The sequence below is a fragment of the Seriola aureovittata genome, chromosome 7 (assembly GCF_021018895.1).
Source record: "Seriola aureovittata isolate HTS-2021-v1 ecotype China chromosome 7, ASM2101889v1, whole genome shotgun sequence".
Lineage (NCBI taxonomy): Eukaryota > Metazoa > Chordata > Actinopteri > Carangiformes > Carangidae > Seriola > Seriola aureovittata.
Genome location: NC_079370.1, coordinates 26,198,362 through 26,221,217, shown reverse-complemented (window position 1 = coordinate 26,221,217; position 22,856 = coordinate 26,198,362). Strand labels below are relative to the sequence as shown.

Genomic DNA, 22,856 nt, shown 5'->3' with positions numbered 1-22,856 from the left:
GGCCCAAAGTCTCAGACTCTGAAAACCCCCGATATAGAATACACAGATGCAAACCACATATAAACCTCTATCACTGCAGCTGTCCCTCAGGTCAGTTCTTAACGGAGCACAGCTGTGAAGTGGAGCAGCGTGGTGTCGTACAGTTACAGTCATGACCTGTCATCATTGTGTGGGACATATCACAGCCTCTGAACCCGGAGGCCAGAATCTCTGAAACTCTAGTGCGGTGGCTCTCAACCTGGGGGATAACTGGGATAATCTCCGGGGGTCACCAGGTGGTTGTGGAGAAGAAAATAAAATCATTAAAATATAAATAAAATATTTGGATCTGTTGGATCATCCATCATCATCCATTGAAAGACAGCTGAGGTCTCAGTGTTTACTCCTGTCTTTACTACATCACCTGTGACTGTGTCCACTGTAAGTATTTAAGAGTCAGACATGACGTACAGTAAATAAAATTTATTTTCATTGTTCAGACAACACACAGGTTCCTCAGTCAAATGGAAATAAAAAGTCAGCTGGTCTCAGTCCATGGACGCGGCTGCAGCTCAGGTTCTTCACTCGTCCGTCAGCAGCCACACCTGCATTTCATACGGCTCCTGACGCTGAGGGAAGGCAGCTTTATAAATATCAAGGCTCCTCACAGATGTGTGTGTTTATGTGTGTGTATGTGTGTGTGTGTGTGTGTGTGTGTGTAGGGGTCTGAAGTGTGGAGGCTCATTTGCGCTGAACTTGTGTGAAGGATGAGGGCAGCTGGAAGGGCTGGACGGGTTTCTTACGGGAGTCTGGTGAGACCCTCTGGACCGCTGTGGGCAGCAGCTGGTTTCGTTTGATGATCTGCAAGGCGAGCTGGGTGTTACCTGAGGACACAGCATACAGACACACACCTGAGGATTATCATCCACACACTGAACACAGGAAGAGGTTCAAACCACAACCCCCATTCACATCAGCTGGACTCACCCAGGAGCTTAATGACCAGAAAAGGTGAGAGTACTGTCTGTTTACAGTCAATAACGCAGAGCAGGGTGTCACCTGTGACACCTGAGGGTTTTTTCATGCAGCTCTTCAGTACTGTTTATCAGCAGATACAGAGTCCTACTCTGCGTTTACCAAAATGCTGATTAGATACAGTTGTATGCAGTTCAGATCACAGCTGATATGAGCAGACTGATGTAAAGACGACCTCAGATCTTGATCCTGATCCATTAAAAGATGCCTGGATCAGGTCTGATTCTGGTCTCAGGACTCTTCTAATACCTGAGTTTCAGTATAAATATCAATGTTACTTTTCTGCTCTACTTACTTGGGACATGTTTTGCAACATAATATCTGAATATGATCATTAATGAGGAACTTTTATTTATATTTTTTAAAGAATTTTATTCTTCAGACTGTTTGTTGTTTTTATTGATATTGTTTTTTGAACTGGACCAAATGTTTTAGTTTTATTTTAGATAAATTGTGGAACTTGTCACTGTTATTAGTAGTTTTACTGTTGTTGGTATTAGTTGTTATTTTCTTTTTTCCTTTTTTGTCTTTGATTTTAATTTACATGGTTTTGCATTATGCTGTGCTTTTTACTTGAGTGGAGCCCAGGAGCAGTAGCTGCTACCTTGGTTGTGGCTAATGGGGATCCAAATTAATAAACCAATAAAATACTCTACAACAAAATAAGCCAAGTTCCTCACAGTGTGTGTTCAATGTTGACTGAACACAAAACGTTTAGTCAATAACAAAACAGAAAATGAGGATTAAAATAAAAAGCTCCAGATTCAAAGAGGAAGACTTTCTGTTCATTACAACAGGTCGGACTCAGTCAAGTCAAACAACTGCTGTTCCAGATGCAGATAAAGGTATAATAAGATGTTTTAATAACAGCTGCTGACAGCTGTTTTGTGTCATTATACAGAATTATCAATTTAGAAAATTTGTTTTCCTCTTGGAACAGTGTCATGAAACAGGATTTAAACAGCAGAGCTCAACCAGCAGGACAGAAGACTGCTGCTCTGCAGATTACTGTGGGGCTGTTTTTATACGCCCTGCCCGACAGCACTGAGGAGAAGCTCAACAACCTGACAGTGATTCAGAGGTTTTATAGACACAGTGAGTCAGTGAGTGTGACGGCGCTCTGACCGTTCTGTAGCTCTAAGTAGACTCCCAGCAGGATAGCTTCAGGTGGGATCTCCTTAGTGTTCACCATCGACGCAGCCTAATGAAGACAAACACATCACAGCTGGATGAGTCCTGAATAAAATGATCATGTCACTGGAAAATGATCAGAGCAAGAGAAACTGTTCAAACTTCAACAACAACACACTTCAGATACAGGTCTCACCCTCAGATACAGGTCTCACCCTCAGATACAGGCTACAGGTCTCACCCTCAGATACAGGTCTCACCCTCAGATACTGAGTACAGGTCTCACCCTCAGATACAGGTCTCACCCTCAGATACAGGTCTCCCCCTCAGATACAGGTCTCCCCCTCAGATACAGAGTAAAGGTCTCCCCCTCAGATACAGAGTACAGGTCTCACCCTCAGATACAGAGTACAGGTCTCCCCCTCAGATACAGAGTAAAGGTCTCACCCTCAGATACAGAGTACAGGTCTCACCCTCAGATACAGAGTACAGGTCTCACCGTCAGATACAGGTCTCACCCCTCTGACCCTGATCATCCTCTGACTGGACCACATGGAGCTGACAGGTGACTCTGCACTTGGCTGAAGTTCGACCTGAACGCAACATTAAAAATGTTGTATCTAAGGAAAACCTGTTAAGTCATTTGCTGTTGCCATGGTTACCTGATGCAGACACTTGCGGGCCTTGTCGTACTCGCTCCTCAAGCAGTAGGCGCTGCCCAGGTTGAAGAGCATCATGGCCCGAGCTGATGTCACACTGCTGGGGTAACAGAGGGGAGTCTGCTTCCCTGCTACACACACAGGTCACACACACACACAGGTCAAACACACACACACACACACACACACACACACAGGTCACACACACACAGGTCACACACACACACACGCAAACGGGAGTATTAGAGGAATACCTGTAATACTTTAAGTTAATCTATAGTCTTGCTTTGCTGTTTGACATCAGAATTAATTATGGACTTGGATGACGACTGTTCCTGTTTAAATATCCTACAGGTGAGATCCTGGATTGTTTCAGGTAAAGCTCAAGGTTTAAATGAAGCAGACTCACAGGACTCGACAGGCTCGTCTCCTTTGTCAGACCCTGTAGACACAAACACACCGGTCATTCAGGAAGCAGAACACACTGTGAGATTTGTTGATGATGAGTAAAACCCACAGACCTTGGTCCTGTTCGCTGCTCAGAACTCCCATCGACACGTCGCTCACATTCTCTGGGTTGAGGTGAGCGATAGCGTCAGAGATCCTGTCCAATGAGATGAGGGCTTCAGCAGCGTAGAGGTGACCCAGGAACCTGAGGAGGACAGACAACACCGGTTAGTGAGGAAGACACTGCTGGTCAAAACCTGATCTGATCAGTGTAGTCATTAGAAGCAGAGCAGGTGAACCAGAGCTGGGTTTGAGAAACAGGTCCAGGACTCACTTGAGAGATCCAGACACCTTGGTTTGATGGAGCAGCTTCTCGGCGTGGTTCAGAGCCATCAGGTTGTCTCCCAGTGCTAACGCCACGTAGGCACTACAGGCCAGGATGGAGCACCTACACATCACACAGGTGACAGCACTGATCACTGAGCAGCTCTCTGGGCTCTACAGGTGAGTTTACGTTCATGTGTGAGAGGAGAAGCTTGGTTACCTGAGATTTTCCACCTCCTGTTTCCTGAGGGGGGACGATGGAGCTGCAGACAGGAACTTATCAGCCTCCTGACCTTTCCCACTGCAACACACACACGGCACTCATCAGAACACAACAACACGTCCAGCTCCACTGGAGAGATGATCAACAGGGAGGAACAATCATAACAGTAACGAGAGGTAAAGGTTCATTATGAAACCTCCCTGTCGGCTCAGGAGGCAGAACAGAATATTAGCTGCAGTGATCTGGTCACAGTCCATGAGCCAGATGCATAAAACTCTGTGTAGATTCATGACTAAAACTATGTGTACGCACAAAACCAGAAACACACACACACACACACACACACATTCTTTTCATCAGAATTATGAAGCCGTGCGTTCTCATGGTTCCACTTTATAAATCTCACTCGTGCACGAGCCTCATTTCCACTCCCACAGTCAGCCATGAGTGGATGAAGACTCTCCCTTAATCAGTCAGTTTGTATAAAAACAGTCTGTGCCACAAGTTATAGAGAGAAGAAAGACGGGAAGGACCTTCATTTACTGGGAGCAGAGAGTCTTCATGAGGCTCCACAGGCTCCAACACTGTGATTATTAATATTCAAATAGTATGAAACAGTTACAGAATGACCCACAATAAATAATCAGGATATTAACCGATGCTGAAGGAAACAACTTGAGTGATTTCCATCAAGTTGCTGTTTTTCTTAACACTGTCAAAATCCAGATACAAGATATCAGGACATTGTGTCTGTGAGTTTTCTGACCTGCAGGCGTCACTGTTCTCGCTGCCGCTCTCTGTGCTTCCTGATTGGCTGAAGCTCTTGGAGCCGTTCTCTGTCTTGGTGTCCTGCTGGTGTTCAGGCAGCAGCAGCAGAGCGTTCCTCAGGCAGATGGCTGCAAACTCCATACTGGCTACTGGGATAGCTGCTGACTGGCCCTCACTGTACAAACACACACACACAGAATTTGGGCCAATATTAAGCAAAATGAACTAACTGTCAGTCAGTGTCCTACTCCTCCGATGTCATACAGTCAGACTCCAGGGGGGTAATGTGTATAAAATGATGTACAGACATGTAAAATGTTTCCATGATAAAATGATGCAGACTTAAAACATGTGTAAGGTGTCTCAGTGGAAACATCATATCATTAGAGTTGTTAACATGCTGTTGTATAAGGGATATTATTATACAAGATGGAGAAGTGTTTTCTGATTTAAAGAAACCAACAGGACCACACACAGTGTTTGACAAGTAAATGTCTGAATGGTTAGTTTGATTTGTGGAGTTCAGGGCTGGAGGATGAAGGGAGTTCACACTGACCTGTAGATGGTGTTCTGGGTCGACTGAGAAGCCAGGACGATCTTGCGATGGTAGCCCTGCCCGACAATAGACTGAACTATACCTTTTTTACAAGGTATACCTTTGCTCTCCTGCTCCGAGCCCTGGAGACATCAACACAGACACAAAACAACTCTGTGACTCTGCTCACCTTTAAACTATTTAAACATGAAGGTCTCAGAAATCTAAAAGGTCATTGACAAACACATGTTCAACTTGCTGCATCTGATACTGAAATCACTCAAGAATAATGACCATGGTAGTTTGTGAATAATTACTGAAGCAAACCCATCATCATTATTATATAATGTTTTACTTGAAGTGAGAGCGACGAAACACAGAACTTAATCTCACTTAATCCTTCCATTTTTAAAAATGGGGGAGTGTAAAGTTGTTTTCTTTAAAAACTGATACTAAACAAAAAGAATATGCAAAATATCTTTAAAATAAGCCAAGAGGGAAATCAATTATGAAACAGAGCTACAGTTCAGAAGCAGATGAGTCTTACCCCTTTGTTGGCAGAGATGCAGCACTCTGCGAGCCGTAACCACAGTCGGGGGTTGGAGTGATAAACCTGCACGGCCTCCATCAGACACTCGAACGCTGCCAGAGGCCTTCCGATGTGCAGCAGCTGGATACCACAGTTATACAGCAGCTCGTAGCGCTTGTTGGCTAGCAGAGCACACATGGGGATACCTGTGAACTTCTTAGCTGGAGAATAAAAAGGTAACAGACAGAGGAAATGTTACTAATGGGGAAGATGGTAACAATATATTTGATGAAAACCAACCAAGATGAATAAAAATATTTTGATGTCCTTTGTTGATAAAGAAGAAAAAAAAAAAAAAAATCAATGAAAGTTGTTTTCCCAGACACAGTGTCCCTGTTACAGACATCTCTGTCAACAGGTTTCATGGTAGAAAGTTCCAGTGAAAATGCTGATGATGAGAAACAGACACATCATGTCTGTAAAGACACAGCGCTGTTGAATCTTTCAAATGTCACAAACTAAATTCCTCTGACAGAGAAGATATCTGAAAACAAACTGAACTAAAACTAGACGAGAGAGAGACATGTAAAAGTACTGTGATGAGAAGCTGTAGTATGTTTTCTGAGTCATATTTTGATGAACACTTCCACAAAATGATGGTAATAGACAGCAGAGAGTCACGAGGATTAAGCTGCAGTGGAGCAGAGCTGCTGTTCTCTGAAGGAGAGCTACAAACTCTGTGCAGCCTTTCAGTCTACACATGACATAAGTGCATGTAAAGCAGACCAAAGCAGAGTCAGGAGACAGTGACTCACATTGGCCATTGTTTCCATCTCCCAGCTGTGCGCAGGTGTGGTCGTTCTCCTGTAGCGCCTTCTTGAAGTAGAAAATGCCCAGGTTATGTTTCCCCATTGCAAAGTGAATGCAGCCCAGATTGTTCCAGAACATACACCGAACACATTCACCTGAGGGAGACAAGGCAGGACACGTGCACAGTTCATCAAACAACACATACAAAAACCTGTCAGTTATATCTTTGATGAACACAATGACTGGAAGCAGCCTTTAGCCAATAATGATTCATCAACAGTCGAAGCCAGCAGCTTAGAGGAAGTCCTCAGTCCTCAGGTGCAGGAGCTGTCACCTGTCTTGATGGGTCCAGGATGCTCTGCGATGTTGGAGCTGTTCAGCAGCTTCACCGCTTTCCTGTAGTTTCCTCTCAGGTACTCAAAGTTACTCTTGAGGAAGAGCGAGGGCGCAGACTGATGAGGGGGACAGGAAACAGAGGTCACAATGAGAACCAGGAGAGGGTCTACTGACATGATGTCACACTATCTGAACAGCGGTGAGGACTCACGTTCCCTGCTGTGTTCATCACTGATTTGATCTCCCTTTTACAGGCCTTGGAGGATTTCATCTGGATGTAGGCTCTCACTTTGTACTGGAACACAAACAACACTCAGTCGACGGGACGGAGACTGACTCAGAAACAGTGGCTGTTTAAATCACAGCTCTTACCTGGTGCATCTTTGACTTGGCCGCCTCGATCATGGCTGTGAACTCTGCTTTCTGGTTTGCTCCGTCTTTGTTTGAGCTGTTGTTCTGAAATCAAGCACAGAACTTGATAAACTCAAACAGTAAACTTACTTCTTGACAGACAACATCTTCAGTTAGTGGCTACAAGAATCTGTTGTAGTCATTCAAGTGGCCCAGCTCCAATATTTAGTTTGTTCAGTTAGGTATAAAACTCTGAGAATAATTCTTCACTGACAACTGTTATCCGGTGTATCAGGGACACTGCTTTTGGAAATGTAATCACAATGCTGTGACCACCACAAACTAAATTCAATCCATCTCTGTTATTGGGTGGAGTTAGACATCTTAGATGTTAAAGTGATAGCTCAGGTTATTTGACATGGGGTTGTGAGAGGTATTTATCTATAGCCAGTGTGTTACGGGCAGTAGATTCAGATCAGCGCTGACAGGAGCTGAGTGATGAGTTCAGCCGTAGTAGCAGCAGCAGAAATAGTCAAAATTTCAAAAATAAAGCTACTTATATTAGTTTTTTTCTGTGGGCATTTTTTTTTTTTTTTTTTTTAAAGTTTTAAACGTTTTTTCTGTTGACCTCGTCCACAGCAGCTCATCATTCAGCTGATCTGAATTTACTGCAGTTAATACACTGACTATAGTTAAGTACCACACACGTCAAATAACCTGAACTATCACTTTAAACAAAGATGTGTGTACACATCCTGATCACTTGTTTCTTTGTTTTGACATCATTAGTGATTTACTGAAACCACAGACCTCAGCAACAAGACCTTTAAGTAATGTACTATAAAAGCATTTCAAAATAAGGGCAGATTGTGTAAAGCTGGGTTACCTCTCCTTTGCCATTCTTGTTGCTTCCTTGCACAGAGAGTTTATCCAGCACAGCCAGCAGGTGGAGGGCCTTCTCTGGCTGGAAGGTGAGCAGGTACAGATCCACCAGCAGAAAGCACACAGCCTGAGCAAACTTCTCTTCTAGGACAAATAAAACAATGACTGGATGCCAAACTCAGGGCTGACACATGGAGCTTCATCACATATCTACTTTAACTGAAATACTGTGGTCTGACCCCTGTACACAAACTGTTTTTATAGCTTTTGAGCCAAGACCTGAGACGTTGGTTTATTAGGTTATGAAATCTTTGGTTTGTCACCATATCCATTATTCAGAAGGGCTGCATTATTCAGCATTTATGGCTCAACAAGTCAAATCTCCTCAGCAGTCCACCTCCAAACCCTCAAGTCAGGTCTCCAGGCAGATGAGTCCAAGTCCACTTTAAGTCAAAGTCTCAGTCTACAACTCTGATTATTACGTCACATTTGATCAGGAGCCAGTCATGTTTTCAAAGTGCTACTTCTGTCGGAGCCTCACTCAGAAAACCCAAACGTATTTACTTACAGTGAATGAAGGAGTCTATGATCACTAAATATTTAGTATTTTTGTGCTGGATAAATGGTTAAACATTGATTAAATGATGATGAATCAGTCACAGCAGCAGCAGCAGCAGCAGCCTGCAGTAAACCATGTAAAGTACCACAACGTACCAAATGGTTCCAGAAACTGGTACAGCTTCTCCCCTATGGAGATGGCTTCAGAGTACTGTCGCATGTGATAGTGGATGATGGCTTGATTATAGTACAGCAAACTGTTCTCGACGTCGTCCAGCCCATCGACGTCCTCTGCTGATGTGTGCACCTGAAGACAGAGACGGGATCATTGATGAAACCAAAAGACCTCATGAGGAAACAAAGGCTGGTGTTTGTCAGGAGCTGTCACTGAACACAAATTCAACATGAGAAAAACATGACCCACATTTCAGTAGTTACCTGGTTCTTCATTGCCATGAGTGTCTGCTTCAGAGTCCCTGTGGTGGTCTGACCACTTTTATAAAACTCCACCACAGCTTTGTTCATGGCGATCTTGTAGTCCTCTTTGTTGAGCTCCTGCAGTGTTTCCAGGTTTTTGAGAGACTCGTCGTACTTCCCGGCCTGCGAGGAACAGACGGCGTCATTTGTGACATGAGAATTTCTCCTTGTGCTAATGTTGACACATTTCACACTTCACAACAAGCTCCAGACTTACAACTCATAAATTTGCTTCTGACAGTCCTGTAGTAGCTGCACATTTATCCACAAATCATGAGTGAAAGTCATAACTGCAACACGTCATTATTACTGATCTACAAGGTTTCAATGTCACAGATTTGTCATACTGTTACACTAAGTGTATTAGAGCAGTGTGGGCAATGGTGTAAATTAATAAGCAGGACTTTGTAAGTACTTTAATTTATCAGGTATTTAACTTCCTGCTGAATTCCTGTTTGGTTATTTAATCCATAACAAGCTTTTCAAATGATTTTCTGGAACATTGGTCTGATTTATATTCATGTTACAATATGAATCTATATATACTGTGAAAGAGGAGTTTATTCATATTGCAAAACTCCGATCCACTAATGCACTACATAAACAGCCACAAGCACTGCATGCACACATGAAGCTTCCTGATTAGGGATGTCATCAGGATTTTCTGGACCTGATCCAGATCTGACTCCTTTCAAATCTGGTCTTTGCTGATATGACCCTTATTACTTATTTAACAGCTGTAGCTACTGAATCTGACACACTTTCTTTTTCATGATTTATATTCTAAATACCTGAGGTCATGGCCCAAACTAATTCAGTTGATCAGCTCAAACTATTGAATGAGATGAATCAAAGTTAAACTAAAAGAGATTATGACTCTAAGATCAATGTGAACCCAAAAGACCAGAGAGAAGACGATTCAGTATGTTGGATTTGTGTTACATGAACTTAAGTCAGCAGGTTACAGTCAGCCGTCTCCAGTAAACTGATTTCTTAAATGTAATGTAAACGAGAAACCTGGTTTCTATAAACGGGGTAGTGGGTTACAAAACCAGATTTCCCCAGGTAGACTTCTCCTATGGGATCCTGATTTCCCTGTCATGTTTACACATAATCTGATTGTGAAAAAGTGCACATGTGCATGACAAAAGACTGGAAAGTAAAATCACACAGTGGCTGGATGAAAGGAGACATCGTTAATCAGGATTTACCGAAAATGCTTCATATGCACTCGCTGCCATTTCCTTCTCTTGGTCTGTCATTCCAGGCGACGATGAGCTGTCATGCTTCGCCTCGTTTTGTTCTGATCAAAATGAAAGAGAGAAAACAGTCAAACTTACATAACAGTGGTCTCCAACCAAGGTTAAAAATGCAGTGGGAATGAGCGATGTTAACAAACTGCGCTGACACTCAGTGATCACTTTATTAGGAACACCACACTAACACAGGGTAGTTCCTCAGTCCGTCAAGTCATGGCCTCTGCTCCATGTTGACATGATGCATCACATAATCTCTCCAGATTTCTCAGTTGCACATTCAAGCTGCCAATCTCCTGTTCTACCACATCCACATCTACTGGATCGAGATCTGGAGATGGGGTGGGGGTCACTGAAGTTCACTGAACTCAGTCATGTTGCTGAAACCAGTTTGAGATGACTTTAGACATGGAGCAGTATCCTGCTGGAAGTAGCCAATAGAAGATGGTGAACTGTGGCCATAAAGACATGAACATGGTCAGCAACACTGATAGTGATGGGTGAGGATGGCCTACATACTGTGAGAAGATATGTGTGTGCCCTCCGTCACAGACGCCCTACTGTGGTAGCTCTCACTTTAATATCTCAGGCTGTATTTGAATAGTGCGTAATGAGGCCCAATTTGTGCAAGAAAACATTCCCCACACAATTACACCTTCAATAGCAGCCTGGACTGTTGACACAAGGCAAGTTGGGTCCATGGACTCATGTCATATTTACACCAAATTCAGACCTGATCACCTGCATGTCATGGCATAAATCCAGATCCATCAGACAAGGTCTTCAACTTTGTAGTGTTGGCAAGTCTGTGTCCACTGCAGCCTCGGGTTTCTGTTATTGGTGACAGGAGTGGAACCAGCTCTGCTCCTCTTTACGGTTTTACAGGCTGTGCATCACCACTGGTTATCCGAGTCACTGATTCCTTCCTGTCAGGTTGAACCAGTATCTGTCCATTCTCCTGGCTTCCACCAACAAGAAGGTATTTTGTCGACAGAGCTCTGTTGTGGTGCAAATCCCAGAGCGGCACTTTATGAGACTCTTAACGACCGTCTGCAAACATCATGCCTCAGTCACACCAATTGTGATGTTTTGTCTCAACAACAACTGACTCAGTTCACCATAGAACCACTTAGATATTTGCGTTAAGAAACAGATGTACAGGTGTACCTGTGATAAAGTGGCCATGTCGTGTGTGTGTACATGACATCGATCATCTCAAAAAAAAGACGTTTTATTGCCTCTGACACAAAAAAATCATTCATAAATCACGTTAACTTTACAAGGTGTTCCAGGCACCTCTTCAGCTAAACCAGTGTATCAGGCTAACGGAGAGCGGGGCTAACGCTAACTGTTCGTTACTCTGTTGACAGGTGTCTGTGGGATTACAGTTAAATTTATAGAGATGGCGTTAAAGCCAGAGGTCTCCGGGCATATTTGAGTCGTTTATGTCCTGATAGGGTTAAAAGTGCTGTAGGGAAGACACTAAAATATGACGTTTCTGAATGAAGTTTCGTCTGAACGTGTCTTCAGCCAACACGCATCTTGGCTAAGCTAACGTCAACTGGAACGGGTGTTGTGAGCTGGACCCCCAGGGTGTTTAGGATACAGAGAAACTGGTTAACGAAGAGCTGCTCATGGTGGAAGTGTTGGGTTAACTGCAGTAAACAGCACATCTGTTCACGGAGGAGCAACTAGCTCTAACTGACCACTGCTAGCTACCCAGCTAGCGTTAGCTGACACACTCACCTGCGTTTTCTGCCATTTCTGGGGTCTTTTGATGGTCAGTTAGAAACCCTGTGTTTGTAGTTAGGAGTATATTAGATTAAAATCCGTTGGTCGGCAGAAGAAACGTTAGAATTATAGCTGAAATACTAAATTTCCAGTGTTTCACACTGAAGATATTGTAGCCGAAATCCGTCTGGTCCGCTCTAAACAGATTCTTCTTCGCTGGTTGGTGACGTCTTCTTCTTCTTCTTTTACGGCGGTTAGAAGCCATGTTATTGGTGCATTACCGCCACCTTCTGCTCCGGAGTGTCGGTCAAACCACACGCACACACGCACACACAAACACACGCACACACAACCTAAACTAGATTTCATCCTCCACTACAGCCAAGTCCTGCTCTAAATCCCTCCTCAGGATTTTAGTGGAATCAACTCATCTATTCTTACTCAATGTAAATATGTAAATTTTGTTAATTTCTAGATAATTCAACTTAGAATCTCTAGTTTTAATTTTCAGACTTAGAAACACAAGATGAATATACTTCCCAGCATGCACTGCTTGAGAGTTAAAATCAAATTCTTTTGTAGTTTGATAAAAATATACAAGATGTAAACTGTGTATCTTTAATACATGTATCTGATGTATCTTTAATACACGTCATGAGTGTTTCTGTTCATAATAATGAAAACATGGCCTATAAGAAATTAAAAGGCATTAGACACCTTCTATACCACTGGACTGCGTCCTCCACTGACTCCTGTTGGTGACAGTTTGTTATAACACGGTCTGATGATCAGCCTCTAGACCCTGGCCCCTCTTCCTAACATCCTCGTCCCCCTCCCATCATCTACTGAAGTGTGCTGTTCTTTTCTATTGAACTTGCTCACTGCCCATACAGAAATGTAATATATGACATATATGTCCCTATATCAAGAGTGATGTTGTCATATATATCACCTATAAGGGGATATATTATTATCACATATATACATGCTCTGGATATCTGAAGGCTTTGGGATGGATATATATTTATATATATGTAACATGTCTAAAATAAAAGAATACATACATAAACGTACATATTATATTTGTATGAGCTAGACATATATGAAAATATACTGTCGCCCATAAAGTTGGAATAATTTTGTTTTCAGACACAATCCTCTGTTTATTCCTATTTAAATGCATCAGTAATCACTTTTGACCAGGTGCAATCATTACATTATGTGTCTCAATTACCCAGATGAAATGAAATAAATCACATTGTCACAATCATTTCATGGAAAAAGGAAAAAAATATTATATTCTAATTTTATGAGCAACAGTGTTTAATTGTTCCAATTTCTCACAGGTCTGTATGTAATCTAATATGTAGGCTAATACATATATGTTTTTATTTCATATGTATATACATTTCATATATTATTATTATTACACATGATAGTCGTGTGTGTGTGTGTGTGTGTGTGTGTGTGTGTGTGTGTGTGTGTGTGAAACCTATCTAAAGATAACCCTCGATGAAGCAGTGACACAGACTGGACTGTTGTAACTACAGACCCTCTGCCTCTCCCTCCTGCTTCTTTGGCAGAGCTGCTGAGTGTAACTTTACACCCACAAATAAACCATGGTGAGCAGAGTTATTGACACCTGCGGGTGGTGGTGTTGCTTTGAAGGGGGGCGGGGGGAGGGGACTGACAGATGGAAAAGGTGGAAGTGAAAGTGTTACCGTTACAAACCAGAGATTGTCACTCAGCGGTCAGAGATGGACAAGTTTAAGACGGTTCTGAACATCGCCAACAAACAGACCAACCTGGGCTTCGGGCTGGTGGCGCTGCTGACAGCTGGGGGGGAGCAGATCTTCTCCTCCGCGGTGTTCAAGTGTCCCTGCAATGAGATGAACTTTCTGTACGGGATGGTCTTCCTGCTGGTGCCCGCTCTGGCTCTGCTGCTGCTGGGTTACATCCTGAGTAAGAAGACCTGGAAGCTCCTGACGGGTCTGTGCCAGCGCAGAGCCGAGCTGTGCCGCTGGAAGACGCTGGTCGCCGCCGGGGTGGCCCTCTTCCAGATCAGCACCACGGCGCTGGTGGCGCCCTCCAGCTGGATTGCTGTGGCTCTGCTCAACGGGGAGTACTTCCAGTGTCTGATGACCGGAACCAACGCGAGCGTGTTAAACTCGCACCTGTGTGCGGATAAGAGCTCCCAGGCCCACTGTGAGATGTACCTGTACAGGCTCCCCTGTGGCACAGACGGCAGAGTCCCGCAGGCTGACAGGGATAATGTCCTGATCAAACTCAGAGCCGAGTCTCAGGTCAGTGCTGATCTGCTCCAGCAGGACCAACTGTACTCATAGAAAATGTTTCTGCCCTCTGATGACTTCAGCAAAGCACAACATTGTAAGATAAGACAAGACAACATGAGATGAGACAAGACAAGATAAGATGAGACAAGACAATATAAGATGAGATGAGATGAGATAAGATAAGGCAGGACAAGACAAAATAAGAAAAGACAAGCTCAGATGAGATAAGATGAGATAAGATAAGCTGAGGTTAGATGAGATTTTCCTTTATTAGTTTCACAGTGGGGGATTTTCAGTCTTACAGCAGCAATGTGGACAAAAGAAATGCAAAATGAAAATGTCTAATACTAAAAATGAGTAATAAGGGATATTACACAGTTGGTGTGTGTTAATTATTGTGGTGAGTTTGTCAGTTTCTGCTGTGTGTGGTGTGTGTAGTCTACTGAGTGCAGTTAAGTCATACTGTAGTATTTATAATAATGTGTCAGACATTTATTATAGCTTCATTGTCTTTAGGCAACTGACAGTGTGATAGCACATGACGGAGCAGATCCAACTCCGCCCGCTGCATCAAGTAAATCATTTTAAAAAATCTGAAATAAACAACAATATAATGATGATGACATCTGTTCATCTGTAATATTCAGATTCAGGGTGTGAAGGGTTTTTTTTCTGTGTGTAACGTTCAATTTCCAGCTTATTGATATGACGTGCTTCTGTTGTGTTTTTAAAAGGTTTCTGAACCTTGAACAACACGTTCACCTTCAACATCCGGCCTCTTTGTTTTTGTGCATGGAAGGTCACCACACGTGATTCATCTCACCTTGTAATGTGACAAATATCTCGGTGTTTAAAATGACTCCTCTATCTATCTGTGTGTTCATGGCGACCGCAGATTCTGGGCTGGCTGCTCATCGCCTTCATCATGCTGTCCAACCTGATGGTGACCTGTCTGGCTCGGTGCGCCTCCCCCATCAGCTACCTGCAGCTCAAGTTCTGGAGGGCGTACGCTCAGGAGGAGAACGACCTGATTAATTCATACACAGCTAAACACGCCAAACAGCTGGCTGAGAGGAACCTAAAGAGTTTCTTCAACCAGACACCCCCTGAACCCCTCACCACCCCGTCCAACAAGGACTGGGAGAAGATTTCCTCCCTCTACAAGTTCAGCACCAGAGACCAGTACTACAGCACCCTGCACCGGTACGTGGAGAACTGCCAGGAGACCGACAGCAGGATGATGAGGATGACTTCAGCCTCGTCAGGCGAGGCGACAAACACCCCAGCTGTTCTTGATTTTGTAGATGATGCCAGGATAGCACTGTGAGGTGGTGTTAGGGTCAGACCGGGTCCGGCTCTGAGGAGTTCATCCAGAGATTAAAACTTGTGGTTTGTGTGGGCCTCAGGATTCACCTCATGTTTTGCTTTTAAAGGAGAATGCTTTAGCTAAAGTGTGAAGCAGAGTATGTCATTCTCATGTTGTCTGAGCTGTCCTAAACAGGAAATATATTGGGTGTAAGAGCCAACCACTTCCTCTGCACTAGTGGTAGACTGCACACATACACGCACACATTCAGCCAATGAGCATCAGCCATGAAACGAATATATTTCCTCTGTTCACATCAAACTGATGTCTCTTGATTCAGCTCTGTACCATCTGTGGTCCACTTTCCAATTTTAAAATGAACTCAAATAAATGTGACTTGATTTGACCGATGGTGTTGGTGCAAAAAAGATGATGATGATGTGTTTCATGTGTGCAGAGGATGTTTTGCAACTGTCTGTATGCTGCATTCAGAGTGTTTTAGTCTCAACGATTGGTCTTCTGGGAATGGAACAGAGAAACCACAAAGAGGATGTGGGCACTTCTCCAATCCACTGACTCCTGCTCTGTGTCTCTGCAACGCGCTGTTCTCCATGGGAATGTGACAATAGAGGGAATGAAAGCTCTCATTCTGCATGTATGGTATGTTTATTTCCTCTTTGTCACGCCATGTGACAGTGGTTATTGAATGCATGCTGCTGACATGCGGGGAAGAAAATCAAATCAAATTATTTCACTGCTTGAACAGAAACAGGAGGACGACTCTGTTTCACTTCCTGTGGTGTGTTTTTGATTGTTGTTTCACGCTGTATCCCAGGTCACATCACCGCCAATAGACTCAGACCGGTGTTCATAAGAAGCAGACCAACCTCGGCACTGTTAGAGCCGGGGAGGGAAGCACATGAAGAGGGATGTAAACGTGAAGAGGAAAAGGGAAGGCACATGAAGAAGAAGTCACTTCCCCGCTGTAGAGGCTGAATGTTTCCTCTCAGCGGCAGCACAGCAGCAGGGACTTTCCTCTGGAGAAGAGTAGATGTGGTGAATGAGGAGGCGTCACAGTGACTGAAGGAGGAGCCTGGAGAACAGAGAGTCAGACAGAGGGAGGAGCACAAACAGGCTTGGCAGCTGTGTGTTGTTTTTTTTTTTCTTCAGCAGTGAAACAGCAGCGGGAAGGGAGTGACTGCCGGCTGCACAGACACTCAGCTTTCTGTTGTCGTCTTTCTCCTGAGTTCATTTTTCTGGCACAGAGCGTCCTCACTCACACCATGGATAACTTCCAGACCATCCTGCGTTTCTTCATGAACCAGAAAGCCACCATTGGCTACAGCTTCATGGCTCTGCTGACTATAGGCGGGGAGCGAATCTTCACCATGGTCTCCTTTCAGTGTCCCTGCAACCACGACCAGAACTTCCCCTACGGGCTGACCTTCCTGCTGGGCCCGGCTGCGGTGCTGTTGGTCATGGGTCTGTTCCTCAGCACCAGGATGTGGAGGCTCTACACAGGCTGCTGCCTCGACCCCATGAAGCTCTGCCCCCGTGGGAACTGCTTCGGCTGCCTCAGGGTGTTCATGAACATCTTCTCTGGGGCCTGCGTGGCCCCTATAATGTGGCTCTCTGTGGCCCTGCTCAACGGGACCTTCTATGAGTGTGCCGTCAGCGGCCTGGATGAAAATGTGGTGGTGGATCTGTTCTGTAAAAACAAGACCTTGAAGTGTCGGGAGGAGCTGGCCCGGGTTCCCTGCGACCGATCCAAGCTGTCCAGCGAGGAGCGCATGGAGCTGCTGCTGATGCTCAGGGCCCAGTCACAGGTGAGACACACACCTGAGGATGAGACTAGTCCTGTCACAGTGATGTCATGAGGGTTATCATCTTACAAATAGTAGGTTATTGAGTTCAAACAATGAGGGTGTTTACCAGGCGGGGAGGATCTAATGAAAGATTTCATTCAGATGCATTATGGGAAATGTAGGCTCCAGTCAAGTTCAGACATGTCAGCCGCTGATGCATCAGGTTTGATTTTAACTTTACTGGGCTGCAACACTAAAAGCTCCTGGAGCCACATGTGTGAACAGCTGAACTGACCGAGAGTCTGAGTGTCAGGTCTAAACCCAGTCTGCATCTGATGTGAGGCGTCCCCGGTCTCAACTGTCCTGTGAGTGAGGGGGAGCACAGCTGTGCAGATGTTCAGTGAATGGATCAACTGAACTCTGCTCCAGTTTAAAGTGACTAAACCAGTGCATTCTTTGACTGAGGGATTCTCCAGTGAGAGACAGATTAAGCACCATGTCTTCCCCCTCCTGTCCTCAGCTCTTTACTGTCATCATTATAAACCTCATTACCTCGTTAACCTTGTTAGATCCTCCATGTCTGGTGAATCCCCACATCTTCCAAATAACCGCACCCCTGATGACATCACCATGACATCATCATCAGAGTATGAAACAAGGACAAACCGACTCAAGAGAACTTCTACATGGTTGTTATTCAATATCAGATATCACAGTCCTCATCAGTTAAACCTTTAAACCTGAATTAATACAAAGCAATTCAAGGATTTTCTTCATTAGTTATCACTTCTCACAGATATAATATTTTTTAAATAGATTTAATAATGTACATGTTTTCTCCTCTAAGATACTCCATTCAACCACCACTAAAGTGTGTGTTTTCATGATCATGAGATAAAGTGAGTTGTCAAATACAGATGAGATTTAAAGCCCAGAGAGCCCGAGAGAAAAAGCGAGTAAGTGGACCTTGAGTTAGGAATGTTGTGTTATTGTCAGAGCTTTTACAATCCTGGAAAAACATTTCAGATCAGTGGTTTTTGGTGATTACTTATTTAAAATTGGTCAAGTCTTAATATAATTTACAATCATACTACAATTACATACTATCAGTATTTATTTAAATATACTGTGTGTATTTCATTGTTGTGTGCCTGCAGATCCTGGGCTGGTGCATCATCATCCTCTCTGCCATCGTGGGCCTCCTGGGAACCTGCTACCACAACTGCCGCTCCAAAGTCAGCTACCTGCAGCTCACCTTCTGGAAACGCTACATGGACAAGGAGAAGGAGAGCTTCGACACCTTCGCTGTGGACTACGCCACCAAGCTGGCCGAGAGGAACCTGAAGAGCTTCTTCGAGAACAAGGACCCCGCCCCGTTTCCTTTCCCCAACCACAAGGCATGGGAGGAGATCTCCGCGTACTACACCTTCTCCAGGAGCGAGCAGTACTACAGCACCCTGCAGCGCTACGTGGAGAAGGCGGACAGGGACTTCACACCAGAGAAGAGGCCGGTCCTGGAGCTTGAGGATGGAATAGAGATGAGCTAGTGGAAGAGAGTGTGGTCTGCTCGCCATTTTGTTGGGAAATACAGAAACTGGATTAGTGAGACCGCGCGATCCTCATCACTGTTAGTAAGGGCTAATGTATGTGCATGTTTGACTGAGGAGAAGCCCAGGCTGCCTCCTCTCTGACAAAGCTAACCTCACTATGTTAACTGCAATGGTACGACCCTTTAAGCACATGAGACAATAAAGGACATAACCACTGTTTTATACTAATGCTCTCTACCTCTGTAGCACAGGTGCATTGTCCGTCTTCTATTAACGCGGCGTCTGAATGTTTTACATACTTTGGATTTACAAGAAAACATATTAACAAATTTCCAGTAACTTTAAGAAAATGCATTCAGGGCCGTGGCTGCGGGTGGAGACACTGAGGTCATGTTCTCAGTGTTAGTTCTATTCAATTCAAATTTAGTTGTATACTACGGTGTCCCTGAGAGCTCAGTGTTCTGCGACGGAAGTGTTTCCAGGGGACACAAGCGGCGGGGGAGGGGGGTAGAGTGAGTACGAGCTCTCTCTCTCTCTCTATAGGAATTAAGGCAAAATGATTACTTAAAAAGAAAAAAAGTGATGAACCAGGCTGGGACGCAAATGTTGTTCAATGCTTTTAAATCTGATGAAGATGTTTTCTGGAGTCTTTTGTGTTTTGTGTGTTTTCTTAAGTTGCAGTGTGTTGAGCTCTCAGGGCCACCATAGTGTCAAATCATAACATACATATCTCAAGTTAAATTACAGAGAAGGTCAAGACCTCACAAGCACCTGGTGACAGTTGAGGGAAAACCTGGAAGAAACCTCTAACAGCACCAGAACCAGACACAGGGTGGGGGTCTGGACCACAGTTGCCGGTCTAGGGCCAGCTGCTGTTTCATAGGGGCCAGTTAAATCAGCGCTGCAGTGAATGGCTCAGACAGGTCATCCAAATAAAGACAGTGTCAGTGTCAATCAAATACACCACTCTCATCGATATACATGTAAAAACAGCCTGTGAGTCGTACAGTATTATAGTTCAGTCCTCCTCATGCTGCACAGCTAAACCAGGATGAACTCTCACAAGCAACCAGCAGAGCTGAGCTCCTGCACAGGTGGAAAACCAGCGAATGAAAAACTGGGGAACTTAGTCTGATTCTGAAAATATCTAGAATAGAATCTGAAAATATTTTACTATTTCAAATGATTGAAACCTTATTTCACTGTAGAGCTGTGAGCAGAGCATTGATTCACTCAACCCTTCCTTACCCCTCTCTCTCTCTCTCTCTCTCTCTCTCTCTCTCTCTCTCTTTCTCTTTCTCTTTCTCTCTCTCTCACACACACACACACACAAAAACACAAAAACAGTGACACCAACAAAGCATACAAGTTTATTAGAGACTGTCCTCCTGTAAGAAACAGGTCCATAGGTCGTTATTATGACCCGTACGTATTGTTGCTAGGCAACATCTAGTGGTCGTAGTAGTTATGACAGGAGCAGTGACGTAGTATAAAGAGAGACAAAGTCCACGTCAGGAGGAGGTTGTGGTGGATGGATGAATATGACACAGGAGAGCGGTGTTCGATTCCCATGAGAAACCAGCGGTTTATATTGTTTCTTTTATACATGAGTGTTCAGCAAAGTTAACCATGTCATTATTATTGTAACCATGACGACAGAGATCGTCTGATGTTGAGGGTGTACTTACTTTAACCCAAATCATGATCTTTTCCTAAACCTAACCAAGTAGTTTTAGTGCCTAAACCTCTGGGTACAGTCGTGTGTTTATTACGGTAACCATGACAATAAAAGTCCGGTACGCCTGTCACCTTAGGGGCGCAACACTGACAAACAAGCCAAACTCTCCCAATTATTTCATGTAAATGTCAACTTTCCGGTCTTTGTTGTGAGTCCAGAGTGTGACTGTTCATTCACAGTTACACGACACACGACAGTCACCACATCAGGCTGCTGGATATCTATTAGTTAATAATGAAATGAGGCTAACGTCACCTTCCTCTCTCACTGCAGATGTTGCAGTTCCCTGTTTGACCACACTCAGTGTCAGACCTTTAACAGCAGTTACGAATTAGAGTGGTGATGTTTCACACATCGGTCAGAAAACGATAGGAAACAGGAAAAACTGCGTTTTTTTGAGGACCACAAAGAGGTCAAGATTTGATGCAACAGGTTCAGCCCCCCCAACCCTGACCCCCTGATGTACCCCACAACTTCAGGAATGTTCATTCTACAATTTATGAAACCTAAAATCAAACACAGCAAGCATAAAAGAATTATACACTAAACAAATAAAATATGAAAGATATTTTCATATTCTGGATTTGTTTACTCTGCTGTTTTTGGTGCTTTGGGGGAATTTGACCTGAAGATCCTGCTACGGCCCTGGTTTCATTTTTGATGAATAATTCATCTCTAAGCTGAAAACGTGAATGAAATGAAAACATTAAACTGTACGACTGCATCAAGTGTCTCCTGTTTTTGTGTAATGTGTGAGAATGAAGGTTATGTCTTTTTAAAGCCAGCCAGTGTAAACAAATATGATATACTGACCACCTGGATTGTCACGTTTGACAAAGAAGGAAGTGTTTCGTCTACTGTTCTTACAGTGATCCATGTAATTACCTTCCTGAGAGGTGAGCAGTCTTTCAACATTCCACCTTGTCTGATCCGCAGGTAAAGACACGTGAGCGTGATGCCCACACTTGTTAGAATAGAAACACTAGTTTTGATCAGCAGTGTGCTGATTATAAAGTTGTACATACTGAGATCAAAAGCAACATTTCAATGCATTTAACTCCAAACAATATGGTGTGATATTTTTTTATACCAGATTTACAGCAATATTTATGAACTTTGCCATATTTACTTTTCTTCAACAGAAAATATATAAATAATACTAATGTAATGTTTATGTTAAATCACAATGTTAAATCTAAATCTAAATGTTAGACATTGAATCAAATGTTAAATCTAAATGTAAATGTTGGATCATAAATCTAAATGTTAAATATTAAATTGAATGTTAAATCTAAATGTTGGTAAAACTAAATATTTTAATAAACAGAAGTATTTAAGTCAAACAGAAGTACCACAATAAAAGCTTGATCCAGCACCATCCACTATCAATGCAGACTCTAAGCTCCACTCCATTCAAAGGTTTCCCTCTGTGCACCTGCAGACCCAGACGAGCTGGAGGAGAAGCACTGAATACAGCACAGATACATACAGTTGTAGTGTCAATAGGTTCAAACTGCAGCAGCTCCCCCACATCAAAAAGTTCACTAATAACTACAGTGTCAGACCACAAAGTCAGAATCACCAGGTATCGCTGATCGACATCGACTAAGTGTGACACCTGGGGACCGATCACAGTGGCCAGGCAGTGGAAGAACTGACAGACGGGAAACATCTGGTTTGTGTTAATGATGCAGAAATACAAAAACAAATGTGAATGCTGGTGAGAAATCTGCTCTAGATGTGACACCAGTGACCAGAGGGACCAGAGTAAAATAAATATAGCAACGATACAGAGGGAGAAAGCTACCTGGGAAAATTTCCTGGGTGAGTGTGATGAACATCTTCGTCAGATTAGTGACAACATATAAACATAGAGATGATTAACTGTAAAACGAGGCAGGGTGTAGTATCAGCTGCACTAAAAGCACAGGAAGGGAAACACTTGGCAGGATGATAGGTGTAAACAAGCAGTAAAGGGTGGAAACAAAGGAGTCAAACTGATCATGGAGAATATAAACATGGAAATCGAACAGCAGGTCTAGTCCAGGAATATTCCAGATATATTGAGAAGAATAGTTGATAATAAACAGCTTTTCATAGACTGTCAAGTTATTTACAGTGTGAGTGTAAGA

The 22,856-nt window shown here is 43.5% G+C and overlaps 3 protein-coding genes across 6 annotated transcripts; 2 read left to right on the top strand and 1 right to left on the bottom strand.

The window, feature by feature from the left end:
* Positions 1-447: 447 nt before the first annotated feature.
* On the bottom strand, positions 448-12,241 carry cnot10 (CCR4-NOT transcription complex, subunit 10). 4 transcript variants are annotated; one of them, XM_056381030.1, is made up of 20 exons: positions 12,047-12,241; positions 10,256-10,347; positions 9,006-9,167; positions 8,724-8,874; positions 8,014-8,153; positions 7,149-7,232; positions 6,988-7,071; positions 6,775-6,892; positions 6,446-6,595; positions 5,649-5,851; positions 5,123-5,244; positions 4,565-4,741; positions 3,796-3,876; positions 3,586-3,699; positions 3,326-3,456; positions 3,214-3,246; positions 2,808-2,935; positions 2,140-2,215; positions 783-863; positions 448-608 (listed from the first exon to the last, which is right to left on the bottom strand). In XM_056381030.1, exons 1-20 carry the CDS (start codon positions 12,060-12,062, stop codon positions 592-594), a joined length of 2,160 nt encoding a protein of 719 aa, XP_056237005.1. In that variant the 5' UTR covers positions 12,063-12,241; the 3' UTR covers positions 448-591. The 4 variants fall into 4 exon arrangements, with proteins under 4 accessions (XP_056237005.1, XP_056237002.1, XP_056237004.1 ...); XM_056381027.1 differs by lacking the exon at positions 448-608 and having other exon boundaries at positions 656-863; XM_056381029.1 differs by lacking the exon at positions 448-608 and having other exon boundaries at positions 656-863; positions 2,808-2,932.
* A 1,480-nt stretch (positions 12,242-13,721) lies between these two features.
* On the top strand, positions 13,722-16,037 carry calhm6 (calcium homeostasis modulator family member 6). The gene is made up of 2 exons (XM_056381245.1): positions 13,722-14,334; positions 15,221-16,037. Exons 1-2 carry the CDS (start codon positions 13,789-13,791, stop codon positions 15,650-15,652), a joined length of 978 nt encoding a protein of 325 aa, XP_056237220.1. The 5' UTR covers positions 13,722-13,788; the 3' UTR covers positions 15,653-16,037.
* A 115-nt stretch (positions 16,038-16,152) lies between these two features.
* LOC130172487 (calcium homeostasis modulator protein 5-like) lies at positions 16,153-21,448 on the top strand. Its single transcript, XM_056381246.1, has 3 exons — positions 16,153-16,291; positions 16,467-17,457; positions 18,594-21,448. The coding sequence occupies exons 2-3, from the start codon at positions 16,915-16,917 to the stop codon at positions 18,981-18,983; spliced, it is 933 nt and encodes a 310-aa protein (XP_056237221.1). The 5' UTR covers positions 16,153-16,291; positions 16,467-16,914; the 3' UTR covers positions 18,984-21,448.
* The last annotated feature ends 1,408 nt before the right edge of the window (positions 21,449-22,856 follow it).

What these genes read in the sequence shown, in the direction of transcription:
- LOC130172487 (XM_056381246.1), top strand. Translation starts at nt 16,915, where the DNA reads ATGGATAACTTCCAGACCATCCTGCGTTTCTTCATGAACCAGAAAGCC. An exon ending in TGCTCAGGGCCCAGTCACAG is followed by an intron (nt 17,458 to 18,593) that starts GTGAGACACACA and finishes GTGTGCCTGCAG; the next exon opens with ATCCTGGGCTGGTGCATCAT.
- calhm6 (XM_056381245.1), top strand. Translation starts at nt 13,789, where the DNA reads ATGGACAAGTTTAAGACGGTTCTGAACATCGCCAACAAACAGACCAAC. An exon ending in AACTCAGAGCCGAGTCTCAG is followed by an intron (nt 14,335 to 15,220) that starts GTCAGTGCTGAT and finishes TGGCGACCGCAG; the next exon opens with ATTCTGGGCTGGCTGCTCAT.
- cnot10 (XM_056381027.1), bottom strand. An exon ending in ACAAGAATGGCAAAGGAGAG is followed by an intron (nt 7,233 to 8,013) that starts GTAACCCAGCTT and finishes GCTTGATTTCAG; the next exon opens with AACAACAGCTCAAACAAAGA. An exon ending in AGACGAGCCTGTCGAGTCCT is followed by an intron (nt 2,936 to 3,213) that starts GTGAGTCTGCTT and finishes CTGTGTGTGTAG; the next exon opens with CAGGGAAGCAGACTCCCCTC.